Genomic DNA, 20,755 nt, shown 5'->3' with positions numbered 1-20,755 from the left:
CCATACCAATGAAATGAGTAATCATTTCATTGTATTCATTCATCAAAGTATTGATGTTTATGAAACTGGTTGATTGAGGGAATACCAAAGACATGCTGTACTTGGACTTCAGCAAAGCATCTAATAAGATTTATCATTATATTTTCATGGAGGTTCCATCTCTGAGATTTTGTGATTTAAAGATGGAGAAATATGGATTGGATAATGGTACAGGTGAGTAGTTTTGAAACTAACTGGCTTTTAGATAAAAAAAATAGGTTTACTTTTTGATCAACCTAAAGAAAGATCTCTAGTGGAAGATCCCAGGGATCAGCTATCCTTGGTCCTGGGATGGAAAATATTTTTATTATATTATAAATAGAAAGGTTTATCCCATCTGCAGATAATATAAAGCAAAAGGATGTCTAGTGCTTTGGAAAATGGAAATTCAAATACCTTCATAATCTAGATGTAATATTTTAAATGTTGGTGCTATTGCTGCCCTTCCCACTGATATAATCTGTTTCTTCCCATAGTCCATTGTGGCCTATTTCAACAAGCATGCGGGGAAGAGCAAGGAAGAAGCAAAGCTGGCCTTTCTGAAGCTAATATTTAAGTGGCCAACATTTGGGTCAGCTTTCTTTGAAGTGAAGGTATGCACTTTTTCTATTAACTGATCTTCAGAGGGCTTGGAGGGAGGCGGGGAGGGGGAAGGGGAGCAGGTCTTGTTTAGAAGTAGATAGGATGAAGGCAGCAAGGTGACTCCATAGATTGAGAGCTAGCCCTGGAGATGGGAGGTCTTGGGTTCAAATTTAGCTTCAGATCATTACTAGCTATGTGACTCTGGGCAAGTCATTTAATCCCCATTGCCTAGTCCTTACCACTCTTCTGCCTTGGAACCAATACATGATATTAATTCTAAGACAAAAGGTAAAGGTTTAAAAAAAAGAAGGCAATAGGATGAGATGGGAACTGGTTCCCAGACAAATGAATTAAGGGAAACAATATACATGATTGTTTTACAATAATGTAAAAAAAAAACAAACTAAAGGATGGATGAACTAAATTCAAGCATAATGTGCAATTTCCATCCCAGAGGAAAGAGGATAGAAAACTTCCTCTTGGTAGAAAGAGATGAGAATCTGTGGTCACAGAATGTCATAGACATAGGCATAGCTTCTGTGTTGGTTTCACTTACTTTTTGTTGTTATTGTTACTAAGAAGGCTTCTGGGAGTATAAATATGATAATAAATATGATGTAAATAATAGGTAATAAACATGATGACAAAATAATGAGCCATTAATACAACTTTTTTAAAAAGTAGAGAGATTAAGGTTAGAAAGAAGGAAATAAGCATTTATTAAATGCCTACTGTATGCCAGGCATTGTGCTAAGCTCTTTACAAATATTACATCACCTGATCCTCACAACAACCCTAGGAGTTAGGTGCTATTATCATCCCCATTTTACAAATGAAGAAACTGAGGCAGTGTAGGTGTGTTCTGTTGTTTTTCAGTCATGTCTGAATCTTTGTGACTCCATTTGGGGGTTTTCTTGACAAAGATACTGGACTGGTTTGTTATTTCCTTCTCCAGCTCATTTTACAGAAGAGAAACTGAGGCAAAGAGAGTTAAGCAACTTGTCTGGGGTCACAGAGCTAGTCAGCATCTGACCTAAATTTGAACTCAGGTTTTCTTGATCCAAGCCCAGTGTTCTATATATATTCTGCCTCCTGACTACCTCATCCCTGAAATTGGAGTAAGGAGAAGATGAGAGAACACAGAGGTTTTGAGGTGGAAAAGGAGGGATGAAAGAGCTCAGGATGTGTGGCTTCCATCTTCTCAGTAAAGTAGAAGGAGGGGTCATCTTATGAAACCCAAAGGAGTGGACACATAGGTTATGTTCAAAGGAAGGAAGGGAATTCAGTATGATATAATGCAGAATATTGGCTCTGAGTCTGAGGGCATGGGTTCAAATCCTGTCTAAGATGCTCATTGTTCATCAGGCAAGTCATTTAGCTTCTCTGAATTCTGAGTTGTTTCATGCACACAATGAGAGTGTTGGACCACTTGGCTTCAAAGGTCCAATAACTCTAGAATCTAGATGCTATGATTCTATAATCTTCAGATTTGGAACAGCCTGGGTTAGGAATGGAATGGGGAAATCAGAAAGAAATCAATAAGGTGTCCATGCACAATGAAGGTTCAGATGACAGAAAAGATGGAGGGAGAACCAGTGAACCAAGTTTTGTGTCCCTCCCCACTCCTACCTCCAATCCATTGCTGAGAAACTCTGAGTTGCCAATCCAATTCAGTCCAACAAAGAAGTATTTATTGTGTCCACTATGAGCAATGTGCCATACTTGGTGCTAGGAACTAAAAGAAAAAGCATAGAATAGGTCCTTCCCTCAAGGAGCTTACATTCTACCAAAGGAGCATAACATATAAACAGGTAAATATGTTCTGTATGTGATATTTTGAGGGGAGAGAGAGCCCTAACAAGAAGGGGATAGGGGAATCAAATGAGATAACACATGTAGAATTTTGCAAACTATAAAGCTCTATATAAGATGCTACCTGTTATTGTGATTATGATTATGATTCAGAAGGCTTCTCATTGGAAGTGGCACATAAAAGGAGCCTTGGATGAAGTTAGAGTATCTAAGAGGTGGAGGCAAGGGAGGAATACAAGAAACAAAATGCAGAGTTGAAGGAACAGTAAATAGATTTCTAGTTTTATGGTTCAAACATAGAGTAAAGGTAGTGAGATTCAGTCATCCTGGAAAGGTAGGCTAGAGCCATGTAGTGATGGGAACAGAGAGGTTTCTATTTTATGCTAGAAGCAATAGGGAGCCACTAAAGGTTCTTGGCAAAAAATATATCATTGATGAAGCTATGAACTATTTAAAAAGAAAAAAAATTCTGAAAAAATTGGAATTGTTCAAAGAAAGTGGCAAAAATGTCTATACCCACTAACCTAGTGATTCCACTGTTGGATTCCAAAGTGGTCAATAACAAAAGGAAAGGCCCCAGATGTACCAGAATATATATAATCGTACTTTTTGTGGTAGCGAAGAACTGGGAACAAAGTAGATGCATAGGGATATGGAGATGGCTAACCAAATAGTGGTACATGAATGCAGTGGAGCATTACTGTGCACATTATGAATATAGAGAAACCTGGGAAGATGTGTATGAACAGATGCAAATGAAATAAGCACAACCAGGAAAACAGTACCTACAAAATCAATAACTTCAACAATATAAGTGTAAAAAAACAACCATCAAAAACAGTTGAAGATTAATGTTTTAAGGACCAAACTAGGTCCCAAAGAAGAAATAGAAGAAAACACCTTTTTTTCCCCCAGAAATAGGAGAGCCATAGCTATGGGATATTGTATATAACATAAGAGTTTTTCAACATGTTCATTAATTTTGAAGAACTTTTTTTCTCTTTCTCTTTATTATTTAATATAATATATTTATAATTTATATAATTTATTTATATATATATTTATATATAATTTAATTTAATATAAGGAATGACTCTGGGAAATCATATGGTGGGAATATGGTGGGAAATATAGGTGCTGTAAGAACAAAAATGTCATTAAGAATTATTTTAAATTCAAAATTACCTTAGACAAAATAAAATACTTAGGAATCTATCTCCCAAGACAAACACAGGAACTTTATGAACACAACTACAAAACACTCTCCATACAACTAAACCTAGCCTTGAACAATTGGAAAAACATTAACTGCTCATGAGTAGGACGAGCCAATATAATAAAAATGACCATCCTACCCAAACTTATCTATCTATTTAGTGCCATACGCATGGAACTTCCAAAAATTTTTTTTACTGATCTAGAAAAAACCATAACAAAGTTCATTTGGAAGAAGAAAGGTTCAAGGATATCCAGGGAAATAATGAAAAAAAATACAAAGGAAGGGGGCCTTGCAGTCCCAGATATTAGACTATATTATAAAGCAGCGGTCATCAAAACAATTTGGTACTGGCTAAGAGACAGAAAGGAGGATCAGTGGAATAGACTTGGGGTAAGTGACCTCAGCAAGACAGTATATGACAAACCCAAAGATCCCAGCTTTTGGGACAAAAATCCACTATTTCATAAAAACTGCTGGGAAAATTGGAGGACAGTGTGGGAAAGATTAGGTTTAGATCAACACCTCACACTACACCAAGATAAATTCAAAATGGGTTGAATGACTTGAGCATAAAGAAGGAAACTATAAGAAAATTAGGTGAACACAGAATAGTATACATGTCAGACCTTTGGGAAGGGAGAGGCTTTAAAACCAAGCAAGAATTAGAAAGAGTAACAAAATGCAAAATAAATAATCTGGAATACATCAAATTAAAAAGCTTTTGTACAAACAAAACCAATGTAACTGAAATCAGAAGGGAAGCAACAAATTGGGAAACAATCTTCATAAAAACCTCTGACAAAGGTTTAATTACTCAAATTTACAAAGAGCTACATCAATTGTACAAAAAATCAAGCCATTCTCCAATTGATAAATGGGCAAGGGACATGAACAGGCAGTTCTCAATCAAAGAAATCAAAACGATTAATAAGCACACGAAAAAGTGCTCTACATCTCTTATAATCAGAGAGATGCAAATCAAAACAATCCTGAGATATCACCTCACACCTAGCAGATTGGCTAACATGACAGTAAAGGAAAGTAATGAATGCTGGAGGGGATGTGGCAAAGTAGGGACATTAATTCATTGCTGGTGGAGTTGTGAAATGATCCAACCATTCTGGAGGGCAATTTGGAACTATGACAATAAAAGACTGTCTGCCCTTTGATCCAGCCATAGCACTGCTGGGTTTGTACCCCAAATCGATAATAAGGAAAAAGACTTGTACAAGAATATTCATAGCTGCACTCTTTGTGGTGGCCAAAAATTGGAAAATGAGGGGATGCCCTTCAATTGGGGAATGACTGAACAAATTGTGGTATATGTTGGTGATGGAATACTACTGTGCTAAAAGGAATAATAAAGTGGAGGAATTCCATGGAGACTGGAACAACCTCCACGAAGTAATGCAGAGCGAAAGGAGCAGAACCAGGAAAACACTGTACACAGAGACTGATACACTGTGGTATAATCGAAGGTAATGGACTTCTCCATCAGTGTCAGTGCAATGTCCCTGAACAATCTGCAGGGATCTAAAAGACACTATCCACAAGCAGAGGATAAACTATGGGAGTAAAAACACCGATGAAAAGCAACTGCTTGACTACAGGGGGGAAGGGGATACGACTGAGGAGATTGAGCACTCTAGTGCAAATACCAACAGCATGGAAATGGGTTCGAACCAAGAAACCATGAGATACCCAGTGGAGTCGTGCATCGGCTATGGGAGAGGTGGTGGGTAGGGGGTGGGGGGGAGGAAAAGAGAATGATCTTTGTTTCCAGTGATTAATGTTTGGAAATGACTAAATAGAATAATGTTTTTAAAAAAAGAATTATTTTAAAAGAAATAGTACTGGAGCAGCTAGGTGGTTCAGTGGATAGAGTTGCAGGCTTAGAGTTGTGAGGATGTGGTTTCAAATCTGGTCTTGGATACTTTCTAGGTATATGACCCTAGGAAAGTCACTTAACCCTGTTTGCTTAGCCCTTGCCCTTCTGTCTTAGAGTTGTTACTAAGAAAGAAAATAGTAATTTAAAAGAAAGGAGAAATAATGGGTAACTAAATTAAGTTTGTGGTCATATGATTTGAATGAATTGAGAGAAATTGTGGTTTACAAATAAGATTTCACAACTAATTAGATATAGGGATAATGAGGATTGAAGGAGCTATAAAAGTCAAAGATTCCTCCAAGATTATGAATCTGGATGCCTACATAACGAGAGATGCCTTCAGCAGAAATAGAAAATGTCGAGATCTTAAGTTTAAGTGATAAAATGAGCTCTATTTTAGACATGTTGAGTTTGAGATTCCTGTGACACATCAAGGAAACAATTACAGGGTTAGTGGTCAGAAGAAACTGAAACTGGGTATAGGAACTGAGGAGTCATCTACATAAGAAATGAAACTTGGACACAGAACGGATGAGGATGGAGCAAGAAGAGCCTTGGGAGGCGCCTGCCATTATGGGGTAGCCAGGAAAAGATGCTGAGGAACGTCTAGTTCAGACAGGAAAGAAGAGAACCAGGATATAGAAGAGTATCACAAAATCCCCCAAAGAAATGCTAAATCCCATTAGCCAGGATTTATAACATCCTTACTTTGTACCAGGCGTTGCTCTTATCCTTGGGAAAAGAACATACAAAAGTAAGAAACACAGTCCTTGTTCCCAAGGAGCTTACAGTCAAAAGAGGGAAAAGGAAGGGAAGGAGGGAGGGAGGGAGAAGGTACCTGCCAGAGGACATGGCAGAGGATGTCCAGAAAGGCAGAAGCAGACTCTGGCTAGGAAGGATGACGTGGCTGGTCTGAATGCTTTCCTTAAAAGGGAGGTTTGGGCAGAAACCAGCCAGTGAGAGGAAGGAGCCATGGGGCAGATGTAGTTCAATGGTGAGAAGTCCAGGGTGAGGAGGCTTCGATGGTGTGGTAGAGAGAGTCTAGAGAGGAGGCTGGACGGGAATGAAGTGTCAGAGCCTGTAGAGAGGTCAAGAAGAGGGAGGCCGAGAAGATCATTGGATTTAACAGTTGAGCACTTGACCTGGAGAGAGCAGATTCAACTGAGTGGTGACGCCAGAAGTCCCATTGTAAGCTGCCGAGAAATGAGTGGGGACTTTTTATAGGAGTTTGAATTAGGAAAGGAGGAAGGAAATAGTCATCTGTATAGATAGAGTGCTACTATGTGCTAAGTTCTTTGCAAATATTACCTCATTTGACCCTCACCAAAACCTTGGGAGGCACATGCTAGTATCAATATTTTATAGTTGAGGACACTGAGGCAGGCATTGGTTACATGATTTGTCCAGGGTCACCCAGTCAGATTTGAACTACATCTAGCCTTTTATGAATGCTAGGGTCATGGGAAGGTTATTTTTTTTAAACCCTTACCTTCTATCTTGGAATTGATACTGTGTAGGCAGAAGAAAGGTAAGGGCTAGGCAATGGGGCTCAAGTGACTTGCCCAGGGTCACACGGCTGGGAAGTGTCTGAGGTCATATTTGAACCCAGGACCTCCCGTTTCTAGACCTGGCTCTCAATCCACTGAGTGACCCAGCTGCCCAGATGCCCCCTCAAGGGAAGGATTTTTAAGGATGAAGAAAATGTAGCAATGTGTGATGGCAGCTGGGAAGAGTTGGTACTAATTACAGCCTGAGAGATGACATTAGATGACATGAACAGCAGACTTCTGCTGTTACCTGCTGAGCTATTTTCTCCACTGAGTTGTCAGCTGCTGCTGGCTACAGCTTATTTAAATAAGGTCATGTTTAATTACATGCCATATGTTCTCATTTTTATTCTTCTAATTTGGTTGTCATTTTAGTCTTTGCTCTAACAAAGCAATGCCCTGATGATGTAGACAGAAAATTTGAAAGTGACTTCTAGGTGGTGCAGTGAATAGAGCATGAGGCTTGGAGTTGGGAAGACCTGAGTTCAAATCTGGCCTCAGACACTGACCAGTAGTATGACCTTGGGCAAGACACTTAACCTTGTTTGCCTCAGTTTCCTCATCTGTAAAATGAGCTGGAGAAGAAAATGGCGACCCACTCAGATATCTTTGCTGAGAAAATCCCAAATGGGATCAGGAAGTTAGCCATGACTAACACAACTGAACTATAGGTAGCCCTTCAGTTCTGGATTGTAAGGTTAGAGTTAACTTGGGGGAAGCAGCCTGGAGCCTCTTGCCTCTCCTCGTAAATAAAATATTTATTACGTGCAGGAGTGAGCTTTGTGGGCAGCCCATCAGCCTTTAGCTTGGGTGATTTCTTATTCTAAAGTGTATTTTTAAAAGCATATTTTAATATACTTTCCTGAAGTATATTTTAAAAATACATATTTTAAACATTTTTTACACTGGGTTTTTTTTTAACTACACCTTTTATTTCATTGCCAAAAGAATCTCCAGGTAAGGAAACTCCCTCTCTCTTTTTTAACCCTCATGTTCTGTCTTAGAATTCATACTATGGGTCGGTTCCGAAGCAGATGAGCAGTAAGGGCTAGGCAACTGGGTTTAAGTGAGTCACATAGGTAGGAAGTATCTGAAGCCAAATTTGAACCCAGGACCTCCCACCTCTATGCTTGGCTCTCAGTCCACTGAACCACTGAGCTGCCCTTGAAACTCCTTCTTCCAAAGCAGGTTACCATGTAGGTTTATAAGTGATAAGGACCACTGTTCAATGACTGGACCAATGTCACACATGCAGTATCATCAGAAGCAGGCCTTCCTGACTTAGAGGCCAGCTTTGTTTATTCAATGTATGTACGGTTGTCCTCTACGGCTAAGTTTAGAGAGGCATCCCCAGAGGGCTGGCCACCAGGGGATGGACATTAGGGACCACAGCTGCTTCTGGAAGGAGTCTCCTGGGGCATAGAGGAGTTGCGAGGTAGGATTCCCATTGGGGAAATCACAGAAGGATTTTCTTGTAGAGCCACATATATTTTTCTTTTCAAAGAGTTTTCATTGCATATGTGGCTGGGCTGTGTGCCTGCAGAGGGACTAATCAGGCAGTTAGATTGTATGGTTCAAACAATTAGGTGCCAGAGCTCAGGGGGAAGAAAGATGAGCCCATGCTGCTCCAAGCCAGCAGGATTCCTGGGGACAGCATGAGCTAAGAGCTAGAAAAAATAGTGTGGAGTCATTTACACTAAGGTTCTAACCCTTGACCTATAGGAATAAACAAGAGTGTCAATGGAAACTGAAAAGGGTTGAGAATAGAAACTTTAGAAATATCAAGAAATGAAAAATAAAAAGCCTAAGAAGGCAGAAAAACTGCAAAAAAGTACCTAAAAGAGGTTACACATTTGTGACTAAGTGAAGAAAGGGACAGAACATGTCTTAAATCGAGGCAAAGCCATGGATCTTAATGAGAAAAGTTATGCTCACTTTCCTGCGATAGTGAATGGGCTGACTTCTTGCTTCTCAGCAATTTCATTTTCTTTGGTTTTCCTGGTATGGGGGCCCCTCACAAGAAGAGCTGGGAATCTGACTGCTTTGTGTCTTCTCTTTGCCAGCAAACAACGGAGCCAAACTTCCCTGAGATTCTCTTAATCGCTATCAACAAATATGGAGTCAGCCTCATTGATCCACGGACCAAGGTGAGAAGGGTGTCAAGGGAGAAGAAAGGCTGGAGGGAAGTTGGGTACCAGGGAGTAGTGTTCATCATTTTGTCACAAAAGAATGCCTCAGGCTGAGCTAGAGACCATACTGCCTGCCTTAGGAGGCAGAAGACCTGGGTGCCAGTCCTGACTTTCTCACTAGTTGGCTATATGACCTGGGCAAGTCACTTCCCTTTTCTGTGCCTGTCTGAGCTCTTTGTCTCTGGTCCTCAGCTCCCCATGCCACAGATGTAGATGTGGATGAGCCTTCCCAAATCATCTAGTCAGACCCACTCATGTTACAGATGAGGAAGCAGAGCCAGGACCTTGGCCCAGGGCCCGGGACCCTGAAGGCAATGCCAACTTCCCCCTGCCACACTGCTGCTTCCCCTCCTCTGTAAAATGAGGGCATTTCACTAAACCATCCTTGAGATTCTTTAATGCTCAGCATACTGTGGGAGGTGGTGCCAAGATGGAGGAGTCAACAGGATGTAGCCAAGAAAGATGGTGGGGAGAGGCCCTGGGACTGTCGGTGCCTCTCACAAGGCTGCTCTGCTTTTTCAGGATATCCTCACCACACACCCCTTCACCAAGATCTCCAACTGGAGCAGCGGGAACACCTACTTCCATATCACTATTGGGAACCTGGTGCGAGGGAGCAAGTTACTCTGTGAAACTTCCCTGGTAAGAACACCACTCACTAACCAATGGGCCAAGGGCCTGGCTTCTCAATAGGGTTCAAATCCCAGCTCTACCACTGGGCAAGGCAATTAACCAGTTGGGGCCTCTGTTTCCCTCTCTGTCAAATGTTAGCACTGCCATTATGACTCTCATAGTAGGGATGGTTTGGGACTAAGTCATCCATACTCTCTAGGTCCAGAGGCCCCTAAGTGACCAACAGCCCATATCTATCAGTAAACATTTATTAAGCACCTACTACCATTATGCAAATTAAATATTTATTAAGCACCTACTATGTGCCAGGGACTGTATTAAGTAGCTCTGGAGATACAAAGAAAGACAAAAATTATCTCATGTTTGTGATATGCTTAGCCTAAGGTTAAGGGTTCATTTTGTGGCTAAGGTGGCCTGATGTAGTAGAAAGAGCATGGGGGACAGCTAGGTGGCTGTCTCAGTGGAGAGAGAGCCAGGGCTGGAGATAAAAGGTCTTGGGTTCAAATGAGACCTTAGACACTTCTTAGTGGTGTGACCATGAGAAAGTCACTTAGCCCCAGTTACCTAGCTCTTACTGCTGTTCTATCTTAAAACAGGAAGGAAGGAAGGAAGGAAGGAAGGAAGGAAAGAAGGAAGGAAGGAAGGAAGGAAGGAAGGAAGGAAGGAAGGAAGGAAGGAAGGAAGGAAGGCAGGGCGGAAGGCAGGAAGGAAGGCAGGAAGGAAGGCAGGAAGGAAGGAAGGAAGGAAGGCAGGAAGGAAGGAAGGAAGGAAGGAAGGAAGGAAGGAAGGAAGGAAGGAAGGCAGGGCGGAAGGAAGGAAGGAAGGAAGGAAGGAAGGAAGGAAGGAAGGAAGGAAGGAAGGAAGAGACAGAGAGACAAAAAGAGAGAGAAAGAGAGAGGGAGAGAGGAAAGAAAAAGAATTGGATTAAGAAGATTTGGTTCAAATTTAATTGTCAAACATTTGATATTTGCTAACTATATGATACAGGGCAACTCACATCATCTCTCTGTGGCACTGTTTCCGCATTTTAAAAATGGGGATAATATATGAACCACCACTTCATAAGATGGTTGTAAGAAAAGTGTTTCGTCAGCTGTGAAACAATAATGGAATTATTAGGAGTCAAAGGGCCAGAGGCAGAGTTTAGACAGGGTTTGGGGTCCAGGCTAAGGGCTAGGTTCATTCTGGGGGTCAGGGTCTGGGGATAAAAGACTGGGCTCAAACTAGTTCCAAGGGTAGAGATTTGACAAGGGTCAGAGCCAGGCCTCAGACTGGAGTTAAATTTAAGACTAGGATGGGGTTAATGATAGGCTGTCTAAGGACTGAGCCTAGCCTGGGGCCAGGGAAAGGGAGCAGTCCTGGGTCAGGGTCAGGACTCAGATTGGGGCCAGGAGCAGGGCTCAGACCAGAGTTCAGGGAAAGTCATCCTCTAACTGCAGATGGGGTCAAGACTCCTGGGGTCAGGGGGTAGAGCTCAGTCTGAGACCAGGTCAGGGCTCAGCTTGAAGATGGGGTATGGAATAGGGGTAAAGGCTGAGCCTGGGGTTCATGCCCACCCAGGCTCTCCAAAGGGAGATCTCTCAGTTTGGATGATGTCTGGAGTGTGTAAGGGCAGGGCTCAGTCTGGTGTAGAACAGATTCTCTTTGTGCAGCTATTTGATATGGAGACTGAGCCTGCAGTTGGCTCCTTAGGTCCATTGCATAAAGCAAAGACATTCAGACTGGGGGCTCTTAACCTGATGTCCATAAATGTGGTTTGTTATTTTTTTGAAATTTTGATAGCTCTGTTTTACTCTAATTGGCTTACTTGGTAATGTTATGGATTTTATTTTTGCATTTGAAAACATGATTCATAGGCTTCCTGGGATAGCCAGGACCCAGGCGGAGAACTCCTACTCCAGCATCTCAGTACTAAGAAAAGTAGAAATTGGGTGCCTGCAGGTCACCTTCTGCAGTTGACATCACAATCCACAGAGATCTCTGCCATCCCATCCCAGGGCATCCTGGCCCATCATTCCAGGCAGAGAGGCACTAAGGTTTTTCAATGAGACAGAAGACAGAGCATAGAGTAGAGGGTACCAGACCAAGGGTCTGGAGCCTTAGATCCTGGTCCTGGCTCTGGGAAAAGTCCCTGGCCTCAAGGAGCTTACGTTCTCAGGTTACTTACTGACCCAAGCCTCAGTTTCCCCTTCTGTCAAATGAAAGGGTTAGACTAGAAAACCTTGCAGGTCTCTCGAGCCCTGACTAAATGAATTGATGACTTCTAAGCATTAAACCAAGAATTTGGAAACTCCAAGGGGAAGTGCCCACAGACCTGGTTTAACCTCTCTGTGTCTCTGGTTAATATCTGACCACCAAAAAACCAGAGCATGGGTGTTGGTGATGGAGGTGCAGGATGATGCCCTTGTGGAATCGACATCCTTGTCTTTGTTTCTCTGCCCTCCCTTTCTTGTCTAGGGCTACAAGATGGATGACCTCCTGACCTCCTACATCAGCCAAATGCTCACCACCATGAGCAGACAGAGGGGCTCCAGGGCCGGCAGATGAATGGAGAGATGCCGCGGGCACCTGGCTGTGGCCCTCATCAGCCGCCAGCTGAGGCCCGTGGGCTATCCCTGTAGCTGGGGAAAGACCTTCGCTCTCCAGGCAGGGACGATGGGGGAGAGTCCGATGGAGCGGGTTCCAGTCTCTGAGGAGGACAACCTGGACTCTGACTTGGATTCTGCCTCCAGTGAAGATGATTATCTATGACTAGACTCAGAACCATTTTCTGCCTTACAGGGGACACCCTTCCCCCTTGATTGGGACAGCTGAATGTCCAAGATGTTGGAAAAGCTCTGGGTTCTAGTGTTGACTTGACCTCTGACTTGCTGTGTGACTTTGGGAAAATTATATCCCCTCTCTGGGCCACAGTCTCCTCTGTAAAATGAGGTCATTGGACTGGAGGGTCTCAAAGGTACCTTTCAGCTCTGAGATTTTCTGATTTTCCAGTTCCAGCCCTCTTCTGGAGCCATTTAAAAAGCTCCTGTGTGACTTCTCTTAGTGTTTCAGCTCAGTAAAAACATAGGCAGATGCGTGTTGACCTCTTACCCAGAAAACCCACCAAAATGTTTCTGTGACAGAATCTCGGAACCAGAGGGGTCTAGAGGGGCTCCAGTCCCACCTACACCAGCCTCAGCTAGTCCCTAGCAAGTAGCCATCCACTCACTCAAAGGAAGCCTCAAAGGTCCAAGCCCTTCAAAGCACCCACTAGAGGGTAGTGTTCATCGAAACTTTTTCCCCACTTTGGATGCTCCAAATTGTGTATCTCTACAACTTCCATTTATTATGAATAAAGCATTCATTCAGTGCTTATTAAATGGAAAGCATATAATTTTGGTTTTTTACCACTTGAAAAGTTTTGTTAATGCTCGGTAGTGCTTTAACCCAAACACCAACCTCCTATCCCCCACATAGATGTGCACACACCTATCCTGAAGAGACCCCGGGGGCATGCTCCACTGGAGAGGCAGACCTGGAGACAGGAGGTCCTGGGTTCAAATCTCATCTTAGACACTTCCTAGCTGTGTGACCCTGAGCAAGTCACTTAACCCCAATTCTCTAGCCCTTATTGCTCTTCTTCCTTCAAACGGACACTTCATATTGATTCTAAGACAGAAGGGTTAAAAAAAAAAAAGATGCCCCCAAGGAAGGCTGGGTCACGCATTGTGCTGGTGAAGACATTTGCGTGGCCCAATAAGGGTTTAGGTATGAGAAAAAGGAACCCCAAATGAATCAGAGCCCTTTCCTCTGTTTCCTTGCTGAAACCCCTCCATGGCAATGGAGCAAGACCTCAGTGCTCCAGCATTGAGGAGGCCACAAGGATCCTGGGACTGGGGGCAGAAGAGTTTCGTTTCTTCCTGAAGTAGGGGGCTTTCTGTTCCCATGGTCTGTCAAGTATTATGAAATGTGTTGAAGAAGACAGTCAGGCCCCCTGGCCTGCCAGAAGTCCATTCATGAGCTGGAGGGAGAGGGCCTGTGGAGTCCGAGCATGACAGCCGGGGATAAGGGCTGGTGCTGGGAAGACTCAGGGCTCCCCCATACCTTGATCCCCTGCAAGGAAGCAGCTGAGGCCAAGGGATGTATTGCTTGTGTCCAGTGAGACCAGGAGCTGGGCAGACAGGAACTAAAGCCAGTCCCTGGTTCGAGGCCCATTTTCACACGGGGAAGGAAACTGAAACTCCCATCTTGCCAGCTTGTTGTTCAAGCCCTGGGAATACAGAGTGAACCCTAAGGCAGTCCTTGCTCTGGAGGGGCTTCTGTCCTTGTGGGGAGACAACTAGAGAGAAGACTTTAGCTTCAAGTCAGAGAAGTCCCATGATCCTTAGGGTGCAGCAGCAGAGCAGATGGTAACGTTTCTTTTGATTCCTGGTCGGTATAAAAATAGAGCAAGGTCCATCCTTCTTCTCGTGCCCCAGCCAGCCAGCCCCTTCTTCCAGCTCTTGAAGACAGACCACAACCTGCCCTCCCCCCCCCCACAGCCTTCTCCTTCTGGGGCTAAATAGCTCCAGTCCCTTCAGATCAATCTTCCCAAGGCATTATCTCCAGGTACTTCCTCATGGTGCATGTGGCCCTCCGGCATGCTTGCTTTTGTTAACATTCTTCCTGCTAAAGGGAGTCTGGCAGTAAAAGTAAGCCTCCAGACCTTGCCTGGCCAGGGCTAAAGGTAGCCAGACTATCACCTTCCTCATTCCATAACTTTTCTGTAAATTGAATGTCATTTTTGGGGAAAATTCAATTAATTTGTTTGTTGGTTACATTAAAATCCCCAGATGTCTCCCTCCCTCCTCTTCTCTATCCTAGAGAAGCCATCATTTGAGGAAAACAAACACGTCTATAGACAGTGTTTATCTGAATGCAGTTTAAAAGGCCTGTAGGAGTAGGATCAGTTACCAGCCTCAGCCCATGGGGCGGACTGGGGTCTGATTGATATCTTCTCATTAGCTGCTCATAGTGCCTGATATGTCCATCATTAATGCTTCTTTTCTAGGTAAGACATTATCTCTAGAAAGGCTTCTATGGAAATAAAAACTTGTGAGAAGAAACAAACATGAGTATTCGAGTCAATAGCATACGGTTCAGATGGGGACGGTGATTGAGTGATTCTCTGGGAATGCCCTTAGAATTCATCTTGTCCAACTTTCTCATTTATTTGCAAACCCTTACCTTCTGTCTTGGAATCAATACCGTGCATTGATTCCAAGGTGGAAGTGGTAAGGGATAGGCAGTGGGGGGTTAAGTGACTTGCCCAGGGTCACACCTCCTGTTTCTAGGCTTGGCTTTCAATCCATTGAGTCACCTAACTGACCCCTGCTCATTTTACAGAAGGGGAAACCAAGGCCCAACTTGTTCCAGTGCAGATAGCTAACAAGTGGACAGCCAGGATGCCATTTCAGGTCCTCCCTACTTATTAGCAACATGTCTTCGGAAAAGTTCTCATTTCTCTGAGCTTCAGTTTCCTTATTTGGTAAAATAAGAGGATTTGTGAGGTCAGGCTTGGAAGAAAGGAGGCAACAAAGAAAAGGGACATTTTGATGAGGAGAAAGGCAAAATGGGTCAGTCAATAGCACCTACTGTGTGCCAAGTTCTGTACTAAGATATATAGAGATAGGGGCCAGCTGGGTACCTTAGGGATGGAGAGCCAGGCCTAGAAATGGGTGGTACTGGGTTCAAATCTAACCTCAGATACTTCCCAGCTGTGTGACCCTGGGCAAGTCACTTGACCCCCATTGCCTAGCCTTTACCACTCTTCTGCCTTGGAGCCAATATGCAGTATTGGCTCCAAGACGGAAGGTAAGGGTTTAAAAAAAAAAAAAGATATATAGATATATGTTGTATACAAAAAAAAAAAGTCTCTGATCTCCAGGGGCTCACTGTTGTCTGAGAGACACAACCCCTAAAAGCTATGTATCAGTAAGATTTCTATGGGATGAATATAGGGTTACTGAGAAAACTAAAAGAGACATTAATAAGTAGTAAGTAAATAATAAATATAATGAAATAAAAATAAGAGAGGGAACCGGAAAGGCTTCTTTAGGAAGGTGGGATTTCATCTGAGGCTTGCTTGAAGCCAAGCAAGCCAGGCCTTGGAGATGAGCAGCGAGAACATTCTGGGAGGACTGGGAGTTTCTTTGCCCTCATCTATAGGGTCAGAAAAAATGGATCTGATAACCTCATTCACTTAGAGCTTATAGCATGGCTTCCTATCTTGGCAGGGATCCAGGAGGGGGAGGTGCTTAACTTATCAAAACGAATGGTAATGGTGGACCTTCCAGCTTGGAAGTCCAAAGACAGGAAGATGAGTAATTCCCGAGGGTGAAGCATCCATGGAGTTGTGAATGTGGGGAACCAAACGGACCCTCTGCCAGAGTCTTTAGCAAAGAGTAAAAAGGATTTTTCTTTATCAGGTAGCCCGGTGCCCTTCTGCAGGTCCCTTCTGGAACCCATGTGGTTACGTTATGTGCACCACAAGGGGGCTGGATTAGATGGTCGGTGACGCCCCTTTAAGCTCTGCTCTCTTAGGAGTCTATGTCCTCACCCCCCAGCCCGAGTTCCCTCCTCTAACCACCACCCCTCCCCCCCAGAAATGTATCCCAGGCTGCCCCCAGCAGAGGGAAAACTTCCGGGTCTCCATCCATGGACGTCCCGGAATATATTCTTCAGCTTCCTGTCTCTCCACACAACACACGGTGTTCTTTGGGCCGCCACAAGGGATCTTTAGCCTCAACTCCTAGACTTCTAAACTCTCTGCATGTACACGACATCCAGGTGGTGCCATTTGGTGAGTTGCCGCCCCCCATCCCCCGAGGATCGGGGACGTTTTCTGGATGTCTCTTCTGGACTCCAGGGGAGGCGGCACCGTTCAGCTCTCAGGTCGACCATTGGGGGGTCGTCTCCTCCTTTCAGTTATCTTCCTGCCTAAAATCCCATCATGCTCCTCTCCCGTCTCTCTGCGCATCTCTCTGCCCAAGCTGGGGCAAAGACCAAACAAGCCAGGGACCCAGACCCGAGACACGCCCCTCCTCCATTCCCCCTTCCCCGCCCATTTCGTTTCTTCTGCCAACTTCGTCTTGCTATTAACTGCCTGGAGTTCTCACCTTGTCTGGAGGAAACGTGAATCTCACTAGGTAGGCTGAAGCGGGAATTGCCTTCTGCTCCTCTGGAGACACTCGTGAGGGTTGGAAGGCACGTCAGCGGCCTTCACTCCTTTTACGGAGGGCGAACCGGAAGCCCAGGTTATATGACTCGCCTAGGGTCACACAGCTAGCATCATAGGTAGGCATTCTGGGTCTCCAGACACCACATCCTGCGGGCTCTTTTGGGTTCTACTTCTCCACTGTGTGGCCTTCAGAAGACCACTTCTCTCTATATTCCTCAGTTGCTTCCCCTGTAAAAACGACAGGGGTGGCCTAGGAGAGGTCTGAGGTCCCAGCCCTCAGTGCGGTGAATGATTTCGAGCCCTGGGCTCCAGCATTTCCCCCATACTCCTCCAGAATGAAAGCTTTCTTTACCCCTTTCCCCAGAATAAGGGGTTTTGAGAATGCGGGGTGCTAGGGAAGCAGGGAAGATGCCCGATTATATTCCATATATATATATATATATGGAATATAATTATATGTTCCATATATATGGAGCATATATGTTCCATAAATGTTCCATATATGTCCATAAATATATGTTCCATATATATATGGAACACACTGACCCAGGCACTGGGATGGAATGGTGGAGGGAATCAGTAAGAGCCAAGTTCCAATCCAGTTCTTGGACACTGGGGGACCCTGAGCAGGTCCCTTTACTTCTGTCTGCTTCAGTAGGCTCAACACTTTTTCATGTGCTTATTTTTTGGTCTATTTAAAAAAAAATTTATTTAAGAAAAATTTTCCATCGTTACATGATTCATGTTCTTTCCTTCCCCTCCTCCCACCTCCCTCCCATAGCCAATGCTCAATTCCTCTGGGTTTTACATGTGTCATTGATCAAGACCTATTTCCATATTATTGATATTTGCACTAGAGTGATACCTTAGAGTCTATATCCCCAGTCGTATTCCCATTGACCCATGTAATCAAGCAGTTGTTTTTCTTCTGTGTTTCTACTCCCACAATTCTTCCTCTGGATGTGGATAGTGTTCTTTCTCATAAGTCCTTCAGAATTGTCCTGGGTCATTGCATTGCTGCTAATAGAGAAGTCCATTATATTCGATTGTACCACAGTGTATCAGTCTCTGTGTACAATGTTTTCCTGGTTCTGCTCCTTTCACTCTGCATCACTTCCTGGAGGTTGTTCCAGTCTCCATGGAATTCCTCCACTTTATTATTCCTTTGAGCACAATAGTATTCCATCACCAACATATACCACAATTTGCTCAGCCATTCCCCAATTGATGGGCATCCCCTCATTTTCCAATTTTTTGCCACCACAAAGAGCGCAGCTATGAATATTCTTGTACAAGTCTTTTTCCTTATCTCTTTGGGGTACAAACCCAGCAGTGCCATGGCTGGATCAAAGGGCAGACAGTCTTTTATCGCCCTTTGGGCATAGTTCCAAATTGCCCTCCAGAATGGTTGGATCAATTCACAACTCCACCAACAATGAATTAATGTCCCTACTTTGCCACATCCCCTCCAGCATTCATTTTCCATAGCTGTCATGTTAGCCAATCTGCTAGATGTGAGGTGATACCTCAGAGTTGTTTTGATTTGCATCTCTCTGATTATAAGAGATGTAGAGCACTATTTCCTGTGCTTATTAATAGTTTTGATTTCTTTGGCTGAGAACTGCCTGTTCATGTTCCTTGCCCATTTATCAATTGGAGAATGGCTTGAGTTTTTGTACAATTAATTTATAGGCTCAACTGTATAAAGGATACCTTGCAGGGATGTTGTAAGAAGACAATAAATGGTATTTAATCATGCAGCCCAGATGGCTGTGTCAGTCTTTGCTACCTAGTAAGACATAGCACAGTGATGGACCTCCTCTTCCCGAGTTCAAATCTGGCCTCAGACATTGACTAGCTGTGTGACCCTGGGCAAGTCACTCCACCATTTCCTCATCTGAAAAATGGACTGGAGAAGGAAGTGGCAAACTAGTCTCTGCCAAGAAAACCCCAAATGGGATCATGAAGTCAGATACAGCTGAAGCAAGTGAACAAGATCTTGAGATCCCCGTTTATAAAAACAAAAACTAGGGTGAATGCTTACAAAAGACAATCTGAGGGTGAGGAACCCCCTACACCACCCCGCTCCTTCCTCCCCCACAGCAATACCCAAAGAGCTAGTGGAGGGTTCGGTGTTTCTTCCAGTGTTGAGAGGCCTTGGAAGGTGAGGTGTTGGAGCTACAAGGGAGCTCAGTGACCATCTCCTGCAATACTCTTTTTAGGGAGGACTAAAAGCTGCAACTCCAAGGGCAACTCTATACCTGGAGCCAGCACAGTCCTACAAGCCAGGTCTCTTGGCTCCCATTGCCAGAGCTCTCTGGATCTTCCACCCGGCTGCTGACCTTGTTGGGCAAAGACAAGAAATTCCCATCTCCACAAGATGAGGGAATATCCAAGTGGCCCTTCATTCTGGTATTTTTTCTCCAAAGAGAGGCAAGGACTGGGCTGTGGTCTTCAGAGGAATGGACAAAAACCCCACCTGTGTCACAGGTCTGGAGCCTTGTGGATGTGGCCCTTATCAAGTATTTTCTTTCCCTGCCCAATAGAAATTAGGCAGCGGCTATGATGGAAAGAGTAGCGGTCTGGGAGCCTCCTTCTCTCTCTGGTAGTAACTAGCTGTGTGACCTTGGGTCTCGGGTTCCTTTTCTGTAAAATGGAGCTGCCTGACCTGGTGGTTCTATATCTGTCTGCCAGGAAGGCTGAGGCTGGTGGGCTTCTGAGCTGCCGAGATCCAAAGCCAATCAGATATTCTCATCCAACCCTGCAGTGATAGGGTGAGAGAAGGGGAGGCAGGGCATGGATGGACACCCCAAATGGCCTATGGAGGAGTGAACCAGCTCAGGTTGTCCATGGTCGGATATGGAGACAGTCTTTAAAAACCAAAGTGATGGTGTTAGACCTACTTTACCATGTAGTGTTATATGAAGAGTGGGCAAGACTTGGGAGATCAAAGAGACCAGGGTTCAAATCCTGCCTCTGACGCTTGCTGTGTAACCTATGCATGGCACTTGGACTCGGAATGTCAAGCTTTTCATCTGGAAAAGGGGGAAAATAATTCTAGCATTTAACTCACAGGGTTGTTGTAATATGTACATATACATGCATTCACACACATGTGATATACACATTTTGTTCAGTTTCACATCCCAACTCATGATTCCATTTGGGTTTTTTTTTGTCAAAGTTACTGGAGTGCTTTGCCATTTCCTTCATTTTACAGATGAGGAAATGGGAGGCAAACGGGTTTAAGTGACTTGACTTCAGGTCTGGTACTGTACCATCTAGCTGCCCATACACACACATAAAAACATCTGTAATATATTCACATAAATATTAGGCTATGGATAGTATAAGCATGTATATATGTGTGTGTGGAGAAAGAGAAATGGGGGAGAGAAAAAGAAATGGAAGAGAGGGGAGAGAAAAAAGAGCACAAGAACCTTTTGCATACCTCATGGCTCTATACAGTGATCCATTTTTAAAGCCCTCTTATTCTAGAAAAAATCAGTTGAACTTGAGTTCAGGCAGCCAGTAAACATTCAACACCTACTATGCGCCAGGCATTGTGCCGAGTTCTAGGAATACAAAGAGATTCCATAGACAGTGTTCACAGTATAAGCTTGAGCACTGAACCCTTGAGATGCCTTG

General features: G+C 43.8%; 1 protein-coding gene across 1 annotated transcript in view; it reads left to right on the top strand.

The window, feature by feature from the left end:
- The window catches only part of MYO7A (myosin VIIA), a 155,448-nt gene extending 142,174 nt beyond the window's left edge, over positions 1-13,274 (top strand). The window contains exons 45-48 of the mRNA XM_056794938.1: positions 516-632; positions 9,151-9,234; positions 9,799-9,918; positions 12,367-13,274. Of these exons, the coding sequence (XP_056650916.1) occupies positions 516-632; positions 9,151-9,234; positions 9,799-9,918; positions 12,367-12,456 (411 nt within the window). The 3' untranslated portion in view covers positions 12,457-13,274. The remainder of the gene's footprint in view (positions 1-515; positions 633-9,150; positions 9,235-9,798; positions 9,919-12,366) is intronic.
- Positions 13,275-20,755: the final 7,481 nt, after the last annotated feature.

Source organism: Monodelphis domestica, chromosome 4 (genome assembly GCF_027887165.1).
Source record: "Monodelphis domestica isolate mMonDom1 chromosome 4, mMonDom1.pri, whole genome shotgun sequence".
In the NCBI taxonomy this organism is placed as follows: domain Eukaryota; kingdom Metazoa; phylum Chordata; class Mammalia; order Didelphimorphia; family Didelphidae; genus Monodelphis; species Monodelphis domestica.
Note: the sequence above shows the minus strand (reverse complement) of the source record. Positions and strands in the feature narration are given on the sequence as shown.